The following is an 18685-nucleotide window of genomic DNA, read 5'->3' on the forward strand; positions in this document are numbered from 1 at the left end:
TTTAGGCGTGATTGTCACAGCACAAGATAACGCATACAGAAAAACAAATGTTTTTGGCTCTATTTCAAAAATTTACCAAACATAATTTCATTGCCAGTTATAACGAATTAAAGGATTAGGATTTAGCTATATTTCAGTTGGCAAAACAGGATATTTTTTAATCCAAAAAATGTAATGCTGTATTTTTCTGGAATCAGGAGTACAACTCATTTCAAATTTTAATATCCATATAATCTATGCTTGATCAAAAGTTTTCTGCTGATATTCAATATAACTTGACCCTGTACACCAGTGATTTTTAACCCAGTACAACTCATTGTTGAGAAACAAACTGTTTTATTTGGTAATTCAGCTCAACAGGTCACAGAGCACTATTTCTATTTCAATGCAAAATAGGTACCCTGCCGTGCAAGTAAACAGTTTTACGGCCCATTGAAATTTCAAGTAAATTGTTTGATGTTTACGTGACGTGATTCAGCAAACAAGCATTTCCTTTGAAAAATAAGGAAATAAAATACGGAACCAATTATGAACTTGAAGTCTTTATCACACAGCTACTACTATGGTTAAGATGATGAGAATAATCCACCAAAATTTAGCCCCAAGTCCAGACCGCTTATATTTTTAAAATCACAGAATGTGTGTAAATATACATTTACCACACGGCTATAAGAGTTTCAAAAACATAACAGTAATATTTCTGCATGAATTACTAAACAAAATTACTAAATAAATATTAAACGTTACTGTACATTACAAACATATAGTATATTGTTGCTAAGCAAACAAACCCTGCTCCACACAAAAGCAGGAAAAACAAACAAAACAGACATGAAATGTAAAACACTTGACTCACTACAAAACAAAATTATTTAGTTTCAAAAAACTTGAAATAATTCAATATCACATAATACACAAGCAGCTGTAATTGGTGGCAAAACTAAACATAAAATTTTTAAAAAAACAAGTACTGGCAAAATTAAAGCATATTTTGAAAGACAACCAAAAGTAACATAAAAATATTTTTAAAGATACATTGGATAGCAGGGTCTAAATATAACTTGTACAAGTTCTACTATCAATAGCAGCCTAAACACTACAATAATGCGAAAAGTTTGTCCCAGAAACTTACGTGCGTAGATATGTGAAATCAGATTGGCCATGCAGCGCTACACGATCAGCCAATTTTAGTGAGGCACTAAAAAAGAAATCATGTGCAGCACTTAATTTTTATGTTTTTTCCTTTTCTCAACTCAAAAAAAAATTGAATGACATGTAGGGTTTTTTGCCAAATGTTTCTGAAACAACCTTTTTTTGACCTAGCTGATACATTTAACTTACACATCAATACAAAAATATATATAGGTACATGTTAAATTGTGTACTTGATGTCAGTCACATGGATTTACAACATATATAGTACAAGATCTTTTTTGCAATAGATGAGTGGGGGTGTTTGTGTTAGTGAGTCTGTGTATGGGGGTGCATATGTGGGTGTAGTTTCAAAGATGTTGTATTTATTAGATGCTGGTAGGTTACCTGGTGTAGTCTAATAGTCTCACTTTAGATCATACACTAATCTGCTTTTACGATAAGACGATAAGAAGAAATATATTAAGATAAATTATCTTTATATGAACAATATTTTCAACTGCTCTGTATTCACCCTTTGCATTTTTGTTTTTCATGCTTTTCTTGCAATGCGCCAGAAGGCTTTTGCAAAGCGTACACAGTAAGTAAAGCATGTGTATGAAAGGCATACTCAAAAACAACATACACTTTGTGGGTAAAACCTCATTTTGAGATTACTGTGTAAAGGGTTAATATTAACGCACTAATTGAAATCAAAGTGATTCATGCAGCACTATACAATCTATTTCAAATGTTCCCATTTGCACCCTGTGCTCATTGCTGCTATTTCTGCATTATCTACATTACTGATAATTTAATCTGTCAATTCTGCTTCATATAACTTATATCATGGCAAGAAGTGATAAAGCTATATAATCTGAATTATTATTTAAATATAATACACATATAATTTATATGTGACCTGCTACCACAACATGAGCGTAATGTCTCAAGTTGGAAGTTTTGAGACATCCTGGCTGCAGCGTTGGTGTTCTTTTCTTCACATACACCTGTTCAAGCCAATAGTATGTCCTTGGTGAATGGGGACACAATGGGCCATTGTACAGGTGCATGAAAAACAAAGAACATCAACTCAGCAGCCAGGATGTCTCAAAAGTTGGTGACTTTTTGCTTATTTTGTGGTAGCAGGTCACAGATGACTAAAACTACATTTTCCCTACACTGAACATAAACGCTACTTATACAGAAATTTAAATAATATTATATTATGTGCATATCTTTATGTGATTCATTCTCTTTCTCTAAGAGCGTTAATATACATATTTTGCATATAAATTCAATTTCAGTTTTAGCATCAAATTTTATCATTCAAATGCCTCTGCAGGGATTGGGTTCATGTACTGGCAGTATGATTTATCTGATATATTTAAGCTAAGGTCTAAACATTGTTTTAAGCAAATGAATCAAATAAAATCTAGAAATGATTGTATTAAAGTACACAGGCAAGCAGGGACTGATAGTTGCAGGACTGGATAATTACATGATATGTTTGAAACTGCAACTTTCATCTAGCAAAAACTAGATTTCAACTGAAATTCATTTAATTGGTGGAACATGTCTGAGTACCATAAATTCAACAATAAATATCACTACAATGTATAATACAAGGTGAATATAATACTGAATGACATGATACAGAATGCTGCAGTGTCTATACTAGCCTATTCATTCAGTCAATGTAAAAGGCTGTATCTACAGGTACATATGCATTGTGACACAATATGCTCCAAGGAGGCCAAATAAAGCCTGACCAATTACATTTTAAAAACATACTCCCACAAGGGTAGTTTGGATTTCAACTGGATGAGCCCAATGCCCAGTCTTTGGAGTCACAAATGGCGTCACCCATTCAGGTAATCCCATTTGAAATTCATACTCCCTGCATGAGAGATTAAGGTCAGGTCTGCTATAGGGGTTTGTGGATATCAACAGGAATAGCTCAGTGCGTTCCTAATTGACCTTGTGTTCTTACATGAAGTTTCTTGTAGTGCAGTTGTAATCGAAATTTGGTTGTAACTGGATATGACCTGCTAATATTGATGGATACACTCACTGCATGTTGGGACTATGTTTGGACGACCTAAAAAAAGTGATACTACAAATTACACCATATTGAAGTGTTAGTCCACTTGTGTGCACCAGTGCATGTGTATAATAATAAAATGAATCTCTGTTCAGGTGCAACACAAGATATTCAAGTACAGAAAACACAACAAACTCAAAGTTGAAAAATGGATTTGATTTAAGTGGATTAGAAAATGATCAGTAAATTGATTTGTTACTCACTGTTGTCATTACCAATTTACAGAAATGGAATGTATGGAGGCCACAATAATAGCCATATTCTTTTCACATTTGAAATAATGCTTTTATACAATATATAGTTTACGAAAATCTTATAAATGACCCTTTTTCAACAGCACTCTTACATATATTCATTGTTTCCCTTTTCTACACTATATACATGCAGGTTTTCATTTCTATACTATATACAGGCAGGAATTTAGTGGCCAGTTAAAATTTATCTCTGTTTGCAAACTAATGGGTTGCTACTGTTGATAAAAAGCGACAACCTAATACAACAAATTACATGAAAACATTATATATTTTATGAGAACCAGATTTCTTATCCAGACTATAATAATTCAAACATGTTCATATTGTAAAAAGAAATCAAGAATAAGAACTATTTTTTTTTTTTGAAACAGGTTCATCAGGTTTGGTAATAACGAAATAAACAGGTTTTTAATTTGTCAAAACCAGTGAAGAAACTTACTATTTTCTTGCTGACAGTTTTGTCAGTGAACCACTGACTTTATCGAAGCTTGTTGATGTTGTGATCCAACAGCTGATGACTGGCAGGAAGTTATGTCACTTCCGGTAGTGATGTTAGTCCTACTCGCAGTCTCCAAAAGAGGATCATAAACATGACTCAGATTGTAGACCCCCTTGTCTCTGTTCATCACTCCTCGCCCCCTCCTCCTGATCTGAATTGACTCTTTTATCCATCGCACTTTTCTGTCACTCTCTCTCTCTAAGATTTTAGACTCCCCCCAATTGATAATATGATTAGCCCTGGCTACATGGTCACTAATAGCTGAGTCACTAATAGCAATAATTCACTGACGAAACTGTCAGCAAGAAAATAGTAAGTTTCTTCACTGGTTTTGACAAATTAAAAACCTGTTTAAGAACTATTTTCACATTATACAAACATTTCTAATCCATGTGTGACTGGTCATCCATGAAATTCACCTCGTCCAGTGAAATCAAGTTTGCAGCAGTGGAATTCATAGTTTTGCTGTGAAAACATTGTATCCAAATAGGATAGGCCAGGACACTTTTAATTATTATGCTGAATCTTTATAAATAATGTTGCCATGACAAATAAAATTGTTGGGTTTTTTTTTGGGTGGGGCGGTTTTGCTTTCTTTTTTGAAACAGTGAAATTTTCAAACATTTTTGTTGCAGGCAAATAACTTTCAGCACCTTGCAACATATTGGTTTTCAACTCATCAGCACAATACCATTTTCCACCCTCAAATGGCAGTGACGTCAATGCATTGAGACAGCTTTTTTGCTTGTGTATCTATGTGGCATCTTTAAGCGTATGTGTGTGCATGTCAGCAGTTTCAGCAAACGCTACCAATTTGAGGCTGAGCCCAATGAAATGCCCATTGACATCACTGCCACATCAGGGTGAAAAATGGTATACACACCATTGTGATTGTGAATGAATAATATTCCTCAGCAAAAGTCTGATTTCCATGCAGCAATATTCTTTACATATGATGACCAAACACACATGTATATCACATCCTTCTCATGGTCCCTTACAATGTCATTGTCATATTTACATACTTCAATGTCAGATTAAGAAATAGCCTCATGTTAATACTTTACAAAGTAAGTCATATTTCACCAGGCAACTTATTACCTGAATTTTAGCTGACTTCAATTTCCATTTAGAGGAAGACAAACAATAAACATTTCAGTTGTTAGTGAGCAAAGACATGTCCACAACTAGTCCTAAGTTAGGACCTAACCCTGCATTTCAATTAGCAGGTAGTGTCATGCATTCACATTATGTAACATGATCTAGTCCATCAGGAAGCATTTCTGGCCAAAGGAAGCATTTTTGAAAATTGAGTTATTATAATTATTACCTGATACATACAGTCTATCATATACTGAAAACACTACAGGTCTAGCATATCTAAAGTTATGGAGTATATTGTGATGTCTGTTTTCTTATTTATTTGATTGTTTCTTTACTTCATATTTTTGCCTTTATCTCAATTTCAAATATGCCATCTTTGGCCTCCATGGACCAGATTGTGTCACATATTAATAATTATTTTTTATAATATTTTTAAAAACCTTAAAAAAAATCTTACCTCTTAAGATTTTCTTTCCTACTATTAGGCCATCTTAATTTAATAAGCTTTGAGACAAACTATTAAATTAAGATGGCTTTACAAAATTGGGCATAATTGCAGAATCTAGTCTTCCCAAATCAGGTTAGGGGTTATGGATTGCGGTTTTAGGGTTAAGGTTGGGTGTGGGCTATATTCTGCAATTACAATCAATATTTAAACAAATGTTTACAAGCCAAATACAATTTTCTTTCCTAAAATTTCAAAATTTGGCATAATTGCAGAATATTGTTCCCCCAAATCAGGTTAGTGTTAGTGGTAGGGTTAGGGTTTTAGGGTTAAGGTTGGGTGTGAACTATATTCTGCAATTACAACCAAAATTGAAACAAATGGTTACAAGTCCAATACAACTCTAGTAAGCATCTACAGTCTTTGCTCACTTCGCTGCATACAAATGAATTTATCAATATATAAATTTAAATTTAAAAATCTGCTTTCTTTCGATCACAAAAGGGCATGGCACTGATTATAAATAAAAGTGAAAAGCATCTTTACATTAGAAGACAAACAAGCAAATATTGCATCAATGTGTCAGGATTAAAGGAATGAACAATGTTAATTACACAATACAAATGGGCAAATTTATAAACAGAAACTCAGCCCATTTTTTGAAAGACACAAGGGAAAGGAATTCCAGTTACCTAGAGAATTGAATATTTTCAGTTTGGTGGTAAAATTACTTCACACATTTTGTTAGAAAGATTCTGATAAAATTGCACATTATCAATCACAAACTGTGTTTTAATCATAAAAAAAAACTTTGCAAGATTAAATTATAAGCATTTTAAGCAATTATGTAAAACGTTTAAGATTCCATTGTGTACAGCCAATTTAACAGGTTATAATCCATCAGAAATTTAAAATTATTTACATATTCATTTAAACATATTGAAAAATTGTTTGTTGGCAATTATACGGTAACTATACAGTTAATACAGTAATGAAAAACAACATTGTTTTATGTTTCGTAAATGAAATCAATTGATTTACCAATAACTGTATTATGAGATTTCAAAGTACAAAGAACAATTTTAAAATTCCAAAAGAAAAAAAAGATAAACTCAACTTTCAATAAAAAGTAAACTTAATTATGTACAATCCTCTTGTAAATAATGGTTGGTGTTAAACATGTCCAGGCGCTACTTTATTTCTGCAAAAAGAAAACAAATAGGAAGAAAAAAATGAGATATTAGCACATTGCATATTTCTGAGTAACAGTTTGCATTTTGTTTAACAAGAAGACAATAGATACATGGAGATACATGATAAGCAAGTCAGATTTAATCAAAGCCTGATTTCACAATAACTTTGGATAACAGCGAGAAATCAAGGGTGGTCTTGAGAAAAACAACTAAATTAAAAATCCCCAACATCCTATTTTCTAACCACCCATCATGAAACCCACTAAAAAAATAACGAAAGAAATGAACAAACAAAAAATCACATTTTTAACACTTCAAATGATTTACCTACTAAATTTGTGTACTTTTTGCCAAAAAAACCCCCCAAATCAGACGATCAGCATAAGCATACAATTCCGTGTACCAGGTTTCACTACCATACACCTGCTATCCATTTCCTATATTTGCGCTAACATTATGCAAATTGCCTGCTTAAACAGCTCCAGACAAACAAACAGAAAAGTGGTTACTATGTTCAGGCAAGATAAAAAGTCATTTAAACAACATCTGAGAACAAACTGATCAATAAAATAAAGAAATAATTACACTTGCATGTGCGTAATTGTTACCAAACACTCTTCTGTACAACTTTGAAAACAAGCTAAGTGAAAGCTTTGAAATAACTACATATTATATGATTTTTTTCCCTATGCCCACCTCCCACTAAACCCGAGTCTTCACTATCACCCTGCCCTTATGTGTAGAATAAACCTGAAACTGTCTTCTTCGTGGCATCCTAGGCCTGTAATGATGAAGTAAAAGTGCATTCAACTTAGCTTGTGGGTTTGAATTGTATTTCACATTTCAAAGTTAGCATGTAAATCAGAACTCCCTATAGAATTTACAGCAGAGACTTGGTGTTGGTCATCCTACTTTTTTCAACAACTTTCTAATGGATCTTTAAAAAAAAATTTGGGGAAGAAACATGTCCCATCATACTACCATGATAATATGTGCCCATCCATCACAAACTGGTCGTAAAGTCGGCATTTTCCATTTTGAGATACAATCAAAAACAGTATATGGATTTCTATGTAAAATATATTAGAAATTTGACCTTTGATGAACCATAACTTCACTTCCAGATGTCCGATGAAGTTGGTTGAGGTGTCATTTTAAAGCTGAAAGTGCATTCTTTCAAAATCTGCAATAAACAGAAAGTGATCTAGAGCCGACTTTACTACCACTTCTTGGATGGTCACATATGCCAGTGATTTATATACTATATTGTTCAAAATCTTCCCATTTTCAAACCAATATCAAACACACAGCTAGAACTTGTTTTAAATAATATTCCATCAAAATGTTCAGTTGCTGTTTACTTACGATGCTGGGTACATAGGAGACTGTTGGCTCAAACTGCAGAGAAAAAACAAAATCAAAGAAAGAGCAGAGTTCATTTTTGATTGAATAATACACCAAACAATTCTGTAAATACTATAAATTTCAGTAAACATGTAAGATTGACCACTGTTGTATGATAGTGAAATAAATGAAACTGCCTCAGGAAATTAAAAAGCATTGTCAAACCTCACTATTGTGCCTTGCACAAAATGGTCACAAATGTGGCCGTATATTACACATCAGATCTGCCAAGCTTCTAAAACGCTCTTCAGTAGTCTCAAGACTCAAATCAGTAATTCTCCATATAAATCAGTTTCAGCACTTTTCATGTTTAACATTTTTAACAGTTTCAGTATTCTTCAGTATTTTTTTAGTAGTCTTGTTAAAAAAAATACTGCAAAACAGTAACTAATATACTATGATCAACTCCTATTAGGTGGGATATTTTTCTCTTTCAGTGCAAGTCAATAAGTCCCAACTTACATGTAAATTAAAAAAGCAGGCACAAGCCACACAATACGCAGTTGCTACGCCCAGTTGTGTGCATGCAATTCTATATCGATCCACAATGTTATGAGCCCTGCCTATTACGAGCTGATCATAGTATAGTTGGCAGTTCTGCACCAAATGGAGCAAATAATAATGTGCATCAATTTTTGGAAACATGTGCTAAATGTCCAGTTTCTGTTATTTTGTGTGTGGGTTTAAAGAGAGGTTTTGCATGTTAAACCTACAGGTCATTGGTGACAAAGGGAGTTTACATAGAATAATACGACCACAACTTGCAAGAGATGAGAGTAGAATTTGTAACCCGGGTTTACCCAAAGCCTGCTCACATGTGGTACCGAGTGGGTGCTTTGAAATGGGGACCCGTGTAGGGATCACTTCAGTGCAGTGTTTGCTACAGATCACAAAAAAGGACATATCAGGGGTGTAAACATTTTTGGGCACTGGAAACACTGAAGTCACAGACACTACAAATTGATTCAACTCAACATATCTAAACCGAACACGTGATTTATTCTGATGTGAAATTTCATGCAAAATACTATTTTTAATGATAAACAGTTTTCAGAATATCAGTGCCAATAAGTCGCTCAATATATGTGTGAAACAAATTATGACTGATATGTTCATGAAAACACTGTTTTTGTATCTTTTTTTTTTAAAGCCCTACTTTTTAAATATATGAAAAGGAGAATATATTGCTTACCAAGTTAAATAATTGGTTGTCAAAAATGGACAATATGTAAAAAGCGTAACCACAAAAAGAGTAAACAGAGGAAGTTTAACAAGTTAATATCATTCATACACATACCGCTAATTATCACAGCAAATTTACGCCGAAGTCAAGATAAGCCAAAAAAAAACAAGAACAGAAATGAACCTAATTTTCTCGTACTCATAGCACAATTCACCTCATCTTTGCAATAAACAGGTGAGTCAATGATGGTGGGTCAATGATGTAAAATACTCTTATATTTGTCTCTAAAAAGTATTTGTCTTAAGTATTACTACACCCCTGGCCAATTTGTGCCTATTTTGCATTTTTCTCAAAAATTATAGCACATTGGTGACAAGTAAGATATGTATGTTATAGGGCAAGGACTACAACTACTGCACTGAAAATTCAGCAACTCAAGGCAAGTAGTTATTGATTTATTGATCAAATATTGGTTTTCCCTCATTTTTGACTGTAACTCCACAACTGTTGTCTGTGCTGAAATAAAATTTCCAGTGCCGTAGTTGTAGTCCTTGCCCCTATAATATACATATCTTACTTGTCGCCAATGCGCTATAATTTTTGAGAAAAATGCAAAAATAGGCACAAATTGGACAGGGGTGTAGTACCCCCTTAAAGTGTTGCTTTGGTGCAATAGCATTACTAAGTTAAGCTCTTGATATAAATTCATGTGAGTCTCAACACAATAAGTTTAAGGAATGTATTGTAACAGGTTTAAAAGAATATTTTGTGAGCCATTATCATCAATTTGTTATTACATTACAATTAACGACAGAAGGTTGCTCCTTTCAGCAGAGGCTTTATCTCCAATAAGCACCATATTTGGCAACGGTCACTTTCTGGAAAGCTGGACGAGATCATCTAATGAAACCGAATTACAATCTGGGTTATATATGTATATTACCCTTGGTTGTACAACAAACTGGTAAGCTGTTCATTTCAGGGACTGGTAAAACAATCCTTGGTGAACTAAACCTTTTATTAAAGAGTTTCTTTTTGATGTTTAAAATTGTACTGATATGAATAGTGTAGGATTAATAACATCTATAACATTTTAAAGCAAAAAGCATCACCTGGAAGCATATTTTTTCCAAGATAATCTACAAGACACCTGCTAACAGACTTTTAAAAAAAGTAGTTTTACCAAATCTAAATTTAATGTTTCAAACACACTTTTAGCACCAAATACTACTTCTGCATGGATTTTGAAATAGGGCAGCACACTTTTCTTCACTTGTAATACTATCCCAAAAGCCTCACTTGCCCAGGTGTGAAACACTTTTGTATTGAGGTAGTTTGTACTTTAACCCATTCAATGTCCCTCCTTGAAATGTACCTAATACAACCCAAATATTGTTTTACTATGTTACTTACTGTGCCATTTCCATTTCCTGAGGAGTCAAGCTGTAATATAAAAAAAAGACACAATGTTATTAAATATTAGCAATACAATCAACATCAATTTATCATATGCATTTATATCAGAAGCTTTCACAGCACTGTTGCAGGGTAGTATCAGTGATGTCCAGGCGCACAATTGGGCTTCTTGGCGATTACTCACAAAAGTATGCAGCTCCCTTCAAGTTTAAGTCTCTGAAGCTCCATAATGTAATTACAATAGGTTTCATGACCATTTATTGATCGTTAGTAATTTCTCATTAAGGTTCGGAAGTTTTCAGTCGAGATTTCCTCCCAATTGGGCGATTTGCGTTCTAAATTCGGGTAAATTTGTATCGAGTACCGTGGGCCTCATTACACACACACACATTTGCCTGAATTTTATGTTTTTCAGGATCTAGAGCAAAAGCATTTTTAAATCATCTCAGTTGCAAAGCATTCTCATGTCATCAGTGCAAATCATCTCAAAGAAAATTCCTTAACCAGCATAATTTAATCTACTTACTACTCATCATAGCTGTCTTCATAGTCCATAATACGATAATGCTTAGCCAATTTGACTCCAAAGATGATAGAAGGCATCAAGAAGAAGGTACACCAGCCCAAGGTCAACCAGATGGCATTCTAAGAAGAAACATGACAAACAATTTGGATACAATTCATACAAAAAGTTCAGAATTTAATACTTTGAAGTAATTTTAAGTTTAAAAACCAGTGGCATATCACAGTAAAAGGTGAGTGGAAGTACTATGACAGAGAAGTATTATAGGGTGCACAACTTATAAGTTCCCCCTAATACTTTTTAAAATAAGTCGAAAAATATTTTACGAAATGTAAAAATATAAACAGGTATGTATAGCCCTGTTTGTTTTACACATGTGGACCAATTTATAGCGTCACACATTGCGTTCAGTCACAATGGTTAATTGAGTAAGAAAAGAGGCCGTTTTAAAAGTTGCACCTGAGTCCATAGCAGTCAGGTTTTCTTTAACAAACACATGAATAGACCTGGCCTACAGTATTGTTTGAGAGTTATTCCTATGGACTCAGATGCAACTTTTAACACTGTTTAAAGCGGTTTCTTTTTTTACATAATGAACCATTGTGACTGAACGCAATGACGTGCGAGGCTATAATTTGGTCCATGTGTAAAACAAATAGGGCTACCCATACATTTTTACACCTTTGCATTTCGTCAAATATTTTTCGACTTATTCATAAAAATATTTAGGGGGAACTTATAAGTTGTGGACCCTACACTTTGTTTCACGTCAAGTTTGGCATTGACATAAGTGCATATTTCACTGGTCACAGTATTGAACTATCCTAACCCTGTAGAGTGAATACACGCATGTATGAGGGCGATTTTTCAGCATTGTTACGATGCAACCTGATAAAAGCACCTGCTGTCATTACCAAACTTGGTAATTCAACCCAATTAAAATTATGAAATGAAACTTATAATGGAAATGTACATAAATAAACATTCAAAATACATCAAATTTGAAGTCAAAATTATCATAATCCTGAACTACAAGGTTAAAAACTAATTTTAATACTATAAATGATGGAATTTAGTTGTACAGAAGCATTTGAAAGAAGTGCTTAAACACTTGTCACTCAAAAAATTCTCAGGGGCGCTTTAGAGAAGATTGTTGGGTGCTAATTAGGCTGAGTATGGTAGTTTTTTAACACTGTACTCCTCAATATTACTTGAGAAATAGGTAAAGATGACTAAGGCCATCTTAATTAAATCCTGTGTCTCAAAGCTTGTGAGAAATTGAAAACCTAATGCGGAATGCGGTGTTTTTTAATGTATTTTTTTGTTAATTTTAACTTTTTTATGTGTCAGTACAGGATTTCGGACGAGCATTTTGTGCAAAAAATATCCAATGTTGCAAATGTTGGAATAGCAGACAAAAAAGTCACTGCTAGTGCTACAAACTAGTATTATTCCTCTCTTTTATTATTTTTGTGTCCAAAGTTTGCAAACAAAATCGAAAACTTAAAATCAAATTCGAATTTTGAGTTTTATTTTCACCTTTTGTTAAAAAATATAAAAAGAGATAAAAAAAAATGAATTTCTTGATTTTCAAAGAGGACTGCGCGCACGATTTGACTAATGCGCGCGGCAGCTTTGAGACACAGGATTTAATATGGCCTTAAATGGTAAGGGGTTTGTGTTGTCAACATATCTTTAGAAATTTCGGATAACAACAACTTAAGCAAACCATATTTATTTAGCTAAGCAAGGTGTTATATAATTTATAATAGTCAAAATTTCAACATAAAATTAAACTCCCGTAAATTCTACTAGTACAAACTACAAGCATGAATACTTACAAATGATTCCAATAGATTTCTACATAATATCCTTGTGGCAGAATTCCACAGGTTAGCAATTGGTTCACATCGACCTACTTCAGTAGTAACCTGTATTACATCACACAGAAATTAATAATATTAGTATTTTTTCTGTTTTTTCTGTTTTACAAATATTAATAACATTAAACAAACAAGACACAAACAGATCTGTTATCCAAAAAAACCTTATCTTAGCAATCTATTAGCAAATTACTGTCTGTTCAATTAGCTTAGATTCTTGAATTTTTAAGATATTTCAAAAATAAAAAATTATGCCAAAGTCATCAAAGAAAGTGTTAGCACAGCCTTAGACCTAACGTGATTTATACTTTTCAAATTTTAAAGTTCTATTTAAAACCCCATTTCTTTTGAATTTTGCCTCATTAAGGCAGTTACTTGGGTCCACCAAATGGGTTCGCGACCTTTTCACAAATCGAGTGGGACGGTTCATTCTCAACTTAGGGCATAGACCCTATCCAATTTAGCAAAACAATCTGTCCTGCCATTTCAATTGTTATACCGTTCCGGCTATTGGATAGGTTCTATAGGTGATGGTGGTCCACCGGTTTTTGTTACACGGAATTATATGGCGCGATTACGTTTGCATAACATTATTCTGAGCATTATTTTTTCCTAAACAATGACATTAAAATTATGGATTTCGTTCTTATTTCAACTGGTTTACAATGTTAATTGAGTTTTGTTTAATACCATCATTCCTTCCCAAGAATATCAGCATTCGCTTGACATTTTCAGATACAGTGACTTTACAAGAATTGTTTTCTGTAATCTGATTGTTTTAAATAATATTTTCTTGTACAAAAGTTCTTTTGTTTCCAAATGTCAACCTTCTAAACCTTCTCAGACCCTGAGACGAATATACCTAAAGGGATAGGAAGCAAGCACTCGATCTATTGTTATTTACCCAAGCATCGCTCAGTACGTCTGTTGCGGCTTCACCAACTCTCATCGTACACGGCGCTGTTGGCGTGGGTACGGAAACAAACAAACAAAATGGCGACTCTCTGAATGAAAACTACATCGAAATTTCGTCACAAAATAACGCTAATTTTATCAGTATTCTCCACATAAACAGCTAGATAAATTAAAAGGTAAGTTAAATTCATTGTTACTCTACGTAAATGTTGAAGTTAAAACGATTTATACGATGAAAAGCGAGAACAGGCGCTGTTTTGAGATCGACTATAAAGCTTACGTGAGTGATGATGACACTGTGCATTTCGTATGCACAGGCTTCCAATTCTGATACTTTAGTCACATGCCGATTTTGTCGTAAAAACATGATTTTGGCTCATTTTGTGTATCAATTCATTGAAAAATGAAAGCAAATACGATTCTCAAACCTGGAATTTCGTAATATTTGGTTCTCGTTTCAAATCGGTATTAACTTGTATTTTTTTTTAAGCTTTTGTAAAACATGACATTTATCCATGAAAAATCCCTAAAATAACCAAAATCCTTAGTTTTGTTACAAAAACACATAAATTTGTACAGAAAAAAGCTAATTTGTGTTGCAATTCACAAGAAAATGGATCATGGCAGATATTTGTTTCCTTTTTTATTGGTTTCTGATAAACTCAAGAGAGATTGTAATCAAATCAGTTTTTGTCTATCTACCTTCATTTTTTTATAATTCAGGCTTAAAAAGAGGCAAATTATTACCGTTTTGTTCAAAAATCCCCATTTTCATTAAAAAACCAATTCAATTTGTGTTGAAATTCACAAGAAAATAGATCATGATAGATATTTGTTTCTTTTTATATTGGTTTCTGATAAACTCAAGAGAGATTGTAATCAAATCAGTTTTTGTCTATCTGCATTCATTTTTTATATAAATAAGGTTTAAAAAGAGGCAAATTTTTACCGTTTTGTTCAAAAATCCCCATTTTCTTAAAAAAAACAATTAAATTTGTGTTGAAATTCACAAGAAAATGGATCATGACAGATATTTGTTTCTTTTTTATATTGGTTTCTGATAAACTCAAGAGAGAGTTAATCAAATCAGTTTTTGTCTATCTGCCTTCATTTTTTATATAAATAAGGTTTAAAAGAGGCAATTTTTTACCGTTTTGTTCAAAAATCCCCATTTTCTTAAAAAAACAATTAAATTTGTGTTGAAATTCACAAGAAAATGGATCATGACAGATATTTGTTTCCTTTTTTATTGGTTTCTGATAAACTCAAGAGAGATTGTAATCAAATCAGTTTTTGTCTATCTGCCTTCATTTTTTTTTTATAAATAAGGTTTAAAAAGAGGCAAATTTTTACCGTTTTGTTCAAAAATCCCCATTTTCTTAAAAAAACAATTAAATTTGTGTTGAAATTCACAAGAAAATGGATCATGACAGATATTTGTTTCCTTTTTTATTGGTTTCTGATAAACTCAAGAGAGATTGTAATCAAATCAGTTTTTGTCTATCTGCATTCATTTTTTATATAAATAAGGTTTAAAAAGAGGCAATTTTTTACCGTTTTGTTCAAAAATCCCCCATTTTCTTTTTAAAAAAATTAAATTTGTGTTGAAATTCACAAGAAAATAGATCATGACAGATATTTGTTTCCTTTTTTTTGGTTTCTGATAAACTCAAGAGAGATTGTGATCTTAAACTCAATTTTTGTCTATCTGTCTTCATTTTTTATATAAATAAGGTTTAAAAACAGGCAAATTTTTACTGTTTTGTTCAAAAATCCCCATTTTCATTTTAAAACACCCAATTCAATTTGTGTTGAAATTCACAGGAAAATGGATCATGACAGATATTTGTTTCCTTTTTTTGGTTTCTGATAAACTCAAGAGAGATTGTGATCTTAAACTCAATTTTTGTCTATCTGTCTTCATTTTTTATATAAATAAGGTTTAAAACAGGCAAATTTTTACTGTTTTGTTCAAAAATCCCCATTTTCATTTTAAAACACCCAATTCAATTTGTGTTGAAATTCACAGGAAAATGGATCATGACAGATATTTGTTTCTTTTTATATTGGTTTCTGATAAACTCAAGAGAGAGTTAATCAAATCAGTTTTTGTCTATCTGCCTTCATTTTTTTATATAAATAAGGTTTAAAAAGAGGCAATTTTTTACCGTTTTGTTCAAAAATCCCCATTTTCTTAAAAAACCAATTAAATTTGTGTTGAAATTCACAAGAAAATGGATCATGACAGATATTTGTCACTTTCACTCGACGAAACCCACTCATTTTCATCACCAAATACCTCCTCATTCTCGTTATCTGTCCAGTTGTCTTCTCCAAATAAAAAATCTAAGTCCATATCATCCCATTTAACAAAGTTGGATTCCATAATAATCGCTGACGAAGAAACTTTAGACGAAACTTTTGACTGAGAACTTTCAATTTACGTACGTACTTCGAGAAGTTGTTTACCAAAAGTGACCTCGAGGTCAATTAAAAGGCGACCTATAATTGATTTGCGCATGCGCAGAGAGCATCGACACCGAACTCCCGGAAGTAATGCAGCAATCACTCGGATCGATTGACGCTATTTACATAACAATACCGCAACAGACCTGGCACAGTGCTGAGAGGGTAATTGTGCATTGCTTCCTATCCCTTTAGGTATATTCGTCTCAGCTCAGACCCATTCGCAAAATAAATTAAATAAATATAAAAAATAAAATATAAATAAATAAATAAATAAATAAATAAATAAATAAATAAATAAATAAATAAATAAATAAATAAATAAATAAATAAATAAATAAATAAATAAATAAATAAATAAATAAATAAATAAATAAATAAATAAATAAATAAGTAAGTAAGTAAGTAAGTAAGTAAGTAAGTAAGTAAGTAAATAAATAAGCAAGGAATGTATTTATATAAGCTGGGCCTGTAGAAAACTTAGTTCATAAATAATAACGTAATGTTTCAACAGTACACTATCTTATACTATCTTACAATACTATCTCAGCGCAATATGACATTGGTCCCCATTGCTCTAAATGGATTGATTCAAAAAAGTTTATGGTACTCGACGTTCTACGGCTTGTTATAAAAATATCGCGGGAAAAGACCAAAATTGAAAAGAAATGGGATTTTGAATTGAACTTTAGAATTTGAAAAGTATAAATCACGTTAGGTCTAAGGCTGTGCTAACACTTTTCTTTGATGACTTTGACTACAATTTTTTTTTTATCAAATATCTCAAAAATTCAAGAATCTAAGCTAATTGAACAGACAGTAATTAATAACATTAATATCCAAAGTAAACAAAACACAAAACACAAACATATCTGGTATCCAAAAAAGCCTTATGTTACCAATCTAAGAGCATTATATTTAGCAGTGTTTGAACGTGTTTGAATTTCTTATATATGAAGAGCAAACTGGAAACTTTTGATTTACTTTACCATCACAAGTAAATCAATGGTCACAAGTTCAAATCCTGCATAGCTAGTATAATTTTGTTCACTGGATATTATTTTTATTATATGTGTACATCCATATCAAAACGATGCACTTGTCGGCTGCTACATGTGTCTCATTTCACATAATAACTAGGAATAAATACCAGACTCATATCAAGTGTAGCTCACTTCAAATTATCCCCAAGTCAAATTGTATAAGGAATGTTTTATGTATTCCTAAACCATGTGACTTAAGATTATTTGAAGTGACATCTACTTCGGAGATGAGTCTGGTATTTATTCCTAGCTATTATGTGAAATGAGACACATGTAGCAGCCGACAAGTGCATCGTTTTGATATGGATGTACAAATGTACACATATGTGACATGATCAAGGGGAATGAGTCACATGTCAACCCTGGTCGAAATGAGTTTTACATTATGTTTCTCAAGAGGACATTTAGAGCTTTCTGAAACTGAAAATCCCATGTTGATATGACTTTTCTTTGCAAAGTTACATCAATTTATCAATCGCTGAAAACAATATAAAACAAAAGAATTTTAACACTTTCTTTGCTAATATCTCAAAATTAATATTAGGGACATCCGACTCATTTCCCTTGATCGTGTCACATATGGTGAAGTGTTGAAAACTTGTTTGCAACTGCCTGTAGTACGTACCTGTTCCAATGCATATTCCACAAATTGTTCTGGGTAACCCAGAATGCGATCTGCATATTTAACAACCTCCTACAAAGCAAACAGACCATGAAGATATGTAAGCAAATTAGCCTTTATGATAAAAAGTATTTTTCAAACCCATTTATAGACTAATAAGGATAGACTAATGATGTCTATCGCCTAAAACAGAACAGTACCAATGACATCTTTTAAGATGTCATTAAAATCTACTATAATTGAAGACCGCAATTAAAAAGACTAGTTTGCGTCTGACGTCAGTGTAAACCTTAATCGTACACACAGAAAGTGTGAGTTTTAAATAGGGTTACTTGAATGAGTGACTCCATTTGAAATCTGCACTCCCTGTGTTGGAGATGAAAGTCATATCTTTAATAGTGGGTGTACGGACTTCAACTGGAATAGCCCAAATCTAAGAATACCCTTTCCAATTTGTGCTAAAATTTCTTTGCAGGTTGTAGTGCAAGAAATAATCTCAG

At 32.6% G+C, this 18685-nt stretch overlaps 1 protein-coding gene across 2 annotated transcripts in view; it reads right to left on the reverse strand.

Moving 5' to 3' along the window:
- Window positions 1–961: 961 nt before the first annotated feature.
- Window positions 962–18685, reverse strand: part of LOC140148399 (prominin-1-A-like) — a 114653-nt gene continuing 96929 nt past the window's right edge. For both annotated transcript variants that reach the window (XM_072170328.1, XM_072170327.1), the window contains 6 exons: window positions 18189–18257; window positions 13098–13187; window positions 11260–11378; window positions 10731–10760; window positions 8096–8128; window positions 962–6738 (listed from right to left, as the gene is read on the reverse strand). In XM_072170328.1, coding sequence (XP_072026429.1) covers window positions 6711–6738; window positions 8096–8128; window positions 10731–10760; window positions 11260–11378; window positions 13098–13187; window positions 18189–18257 — 369 coding nt within the window. In that variant the 3' untranslated portion in view covers window positions 962–6710. The remainder of the gene's footprint in view (window positions 6739–8095; window positions 8129–10730; window positions 10761–11259; window positions 11379–13097; window positions 13188–18188; window positions 18258–18685) is intronic.

This window comes from Amphiura filiformis, chromosome 3 (assembly GCF_039555335.1).
Source record: "Amphiura filiformis chromosome 3, Afil_fr2py, whole genome shotgun sequence".
In the NCBI taxonomy this organism is placed as follows: Eukaryota; Metazoa; Echinodermata; class Ophiuroidea; order Amphilepidida; family Amphiuridae; genus Amphiura; species Amphiura filiformis.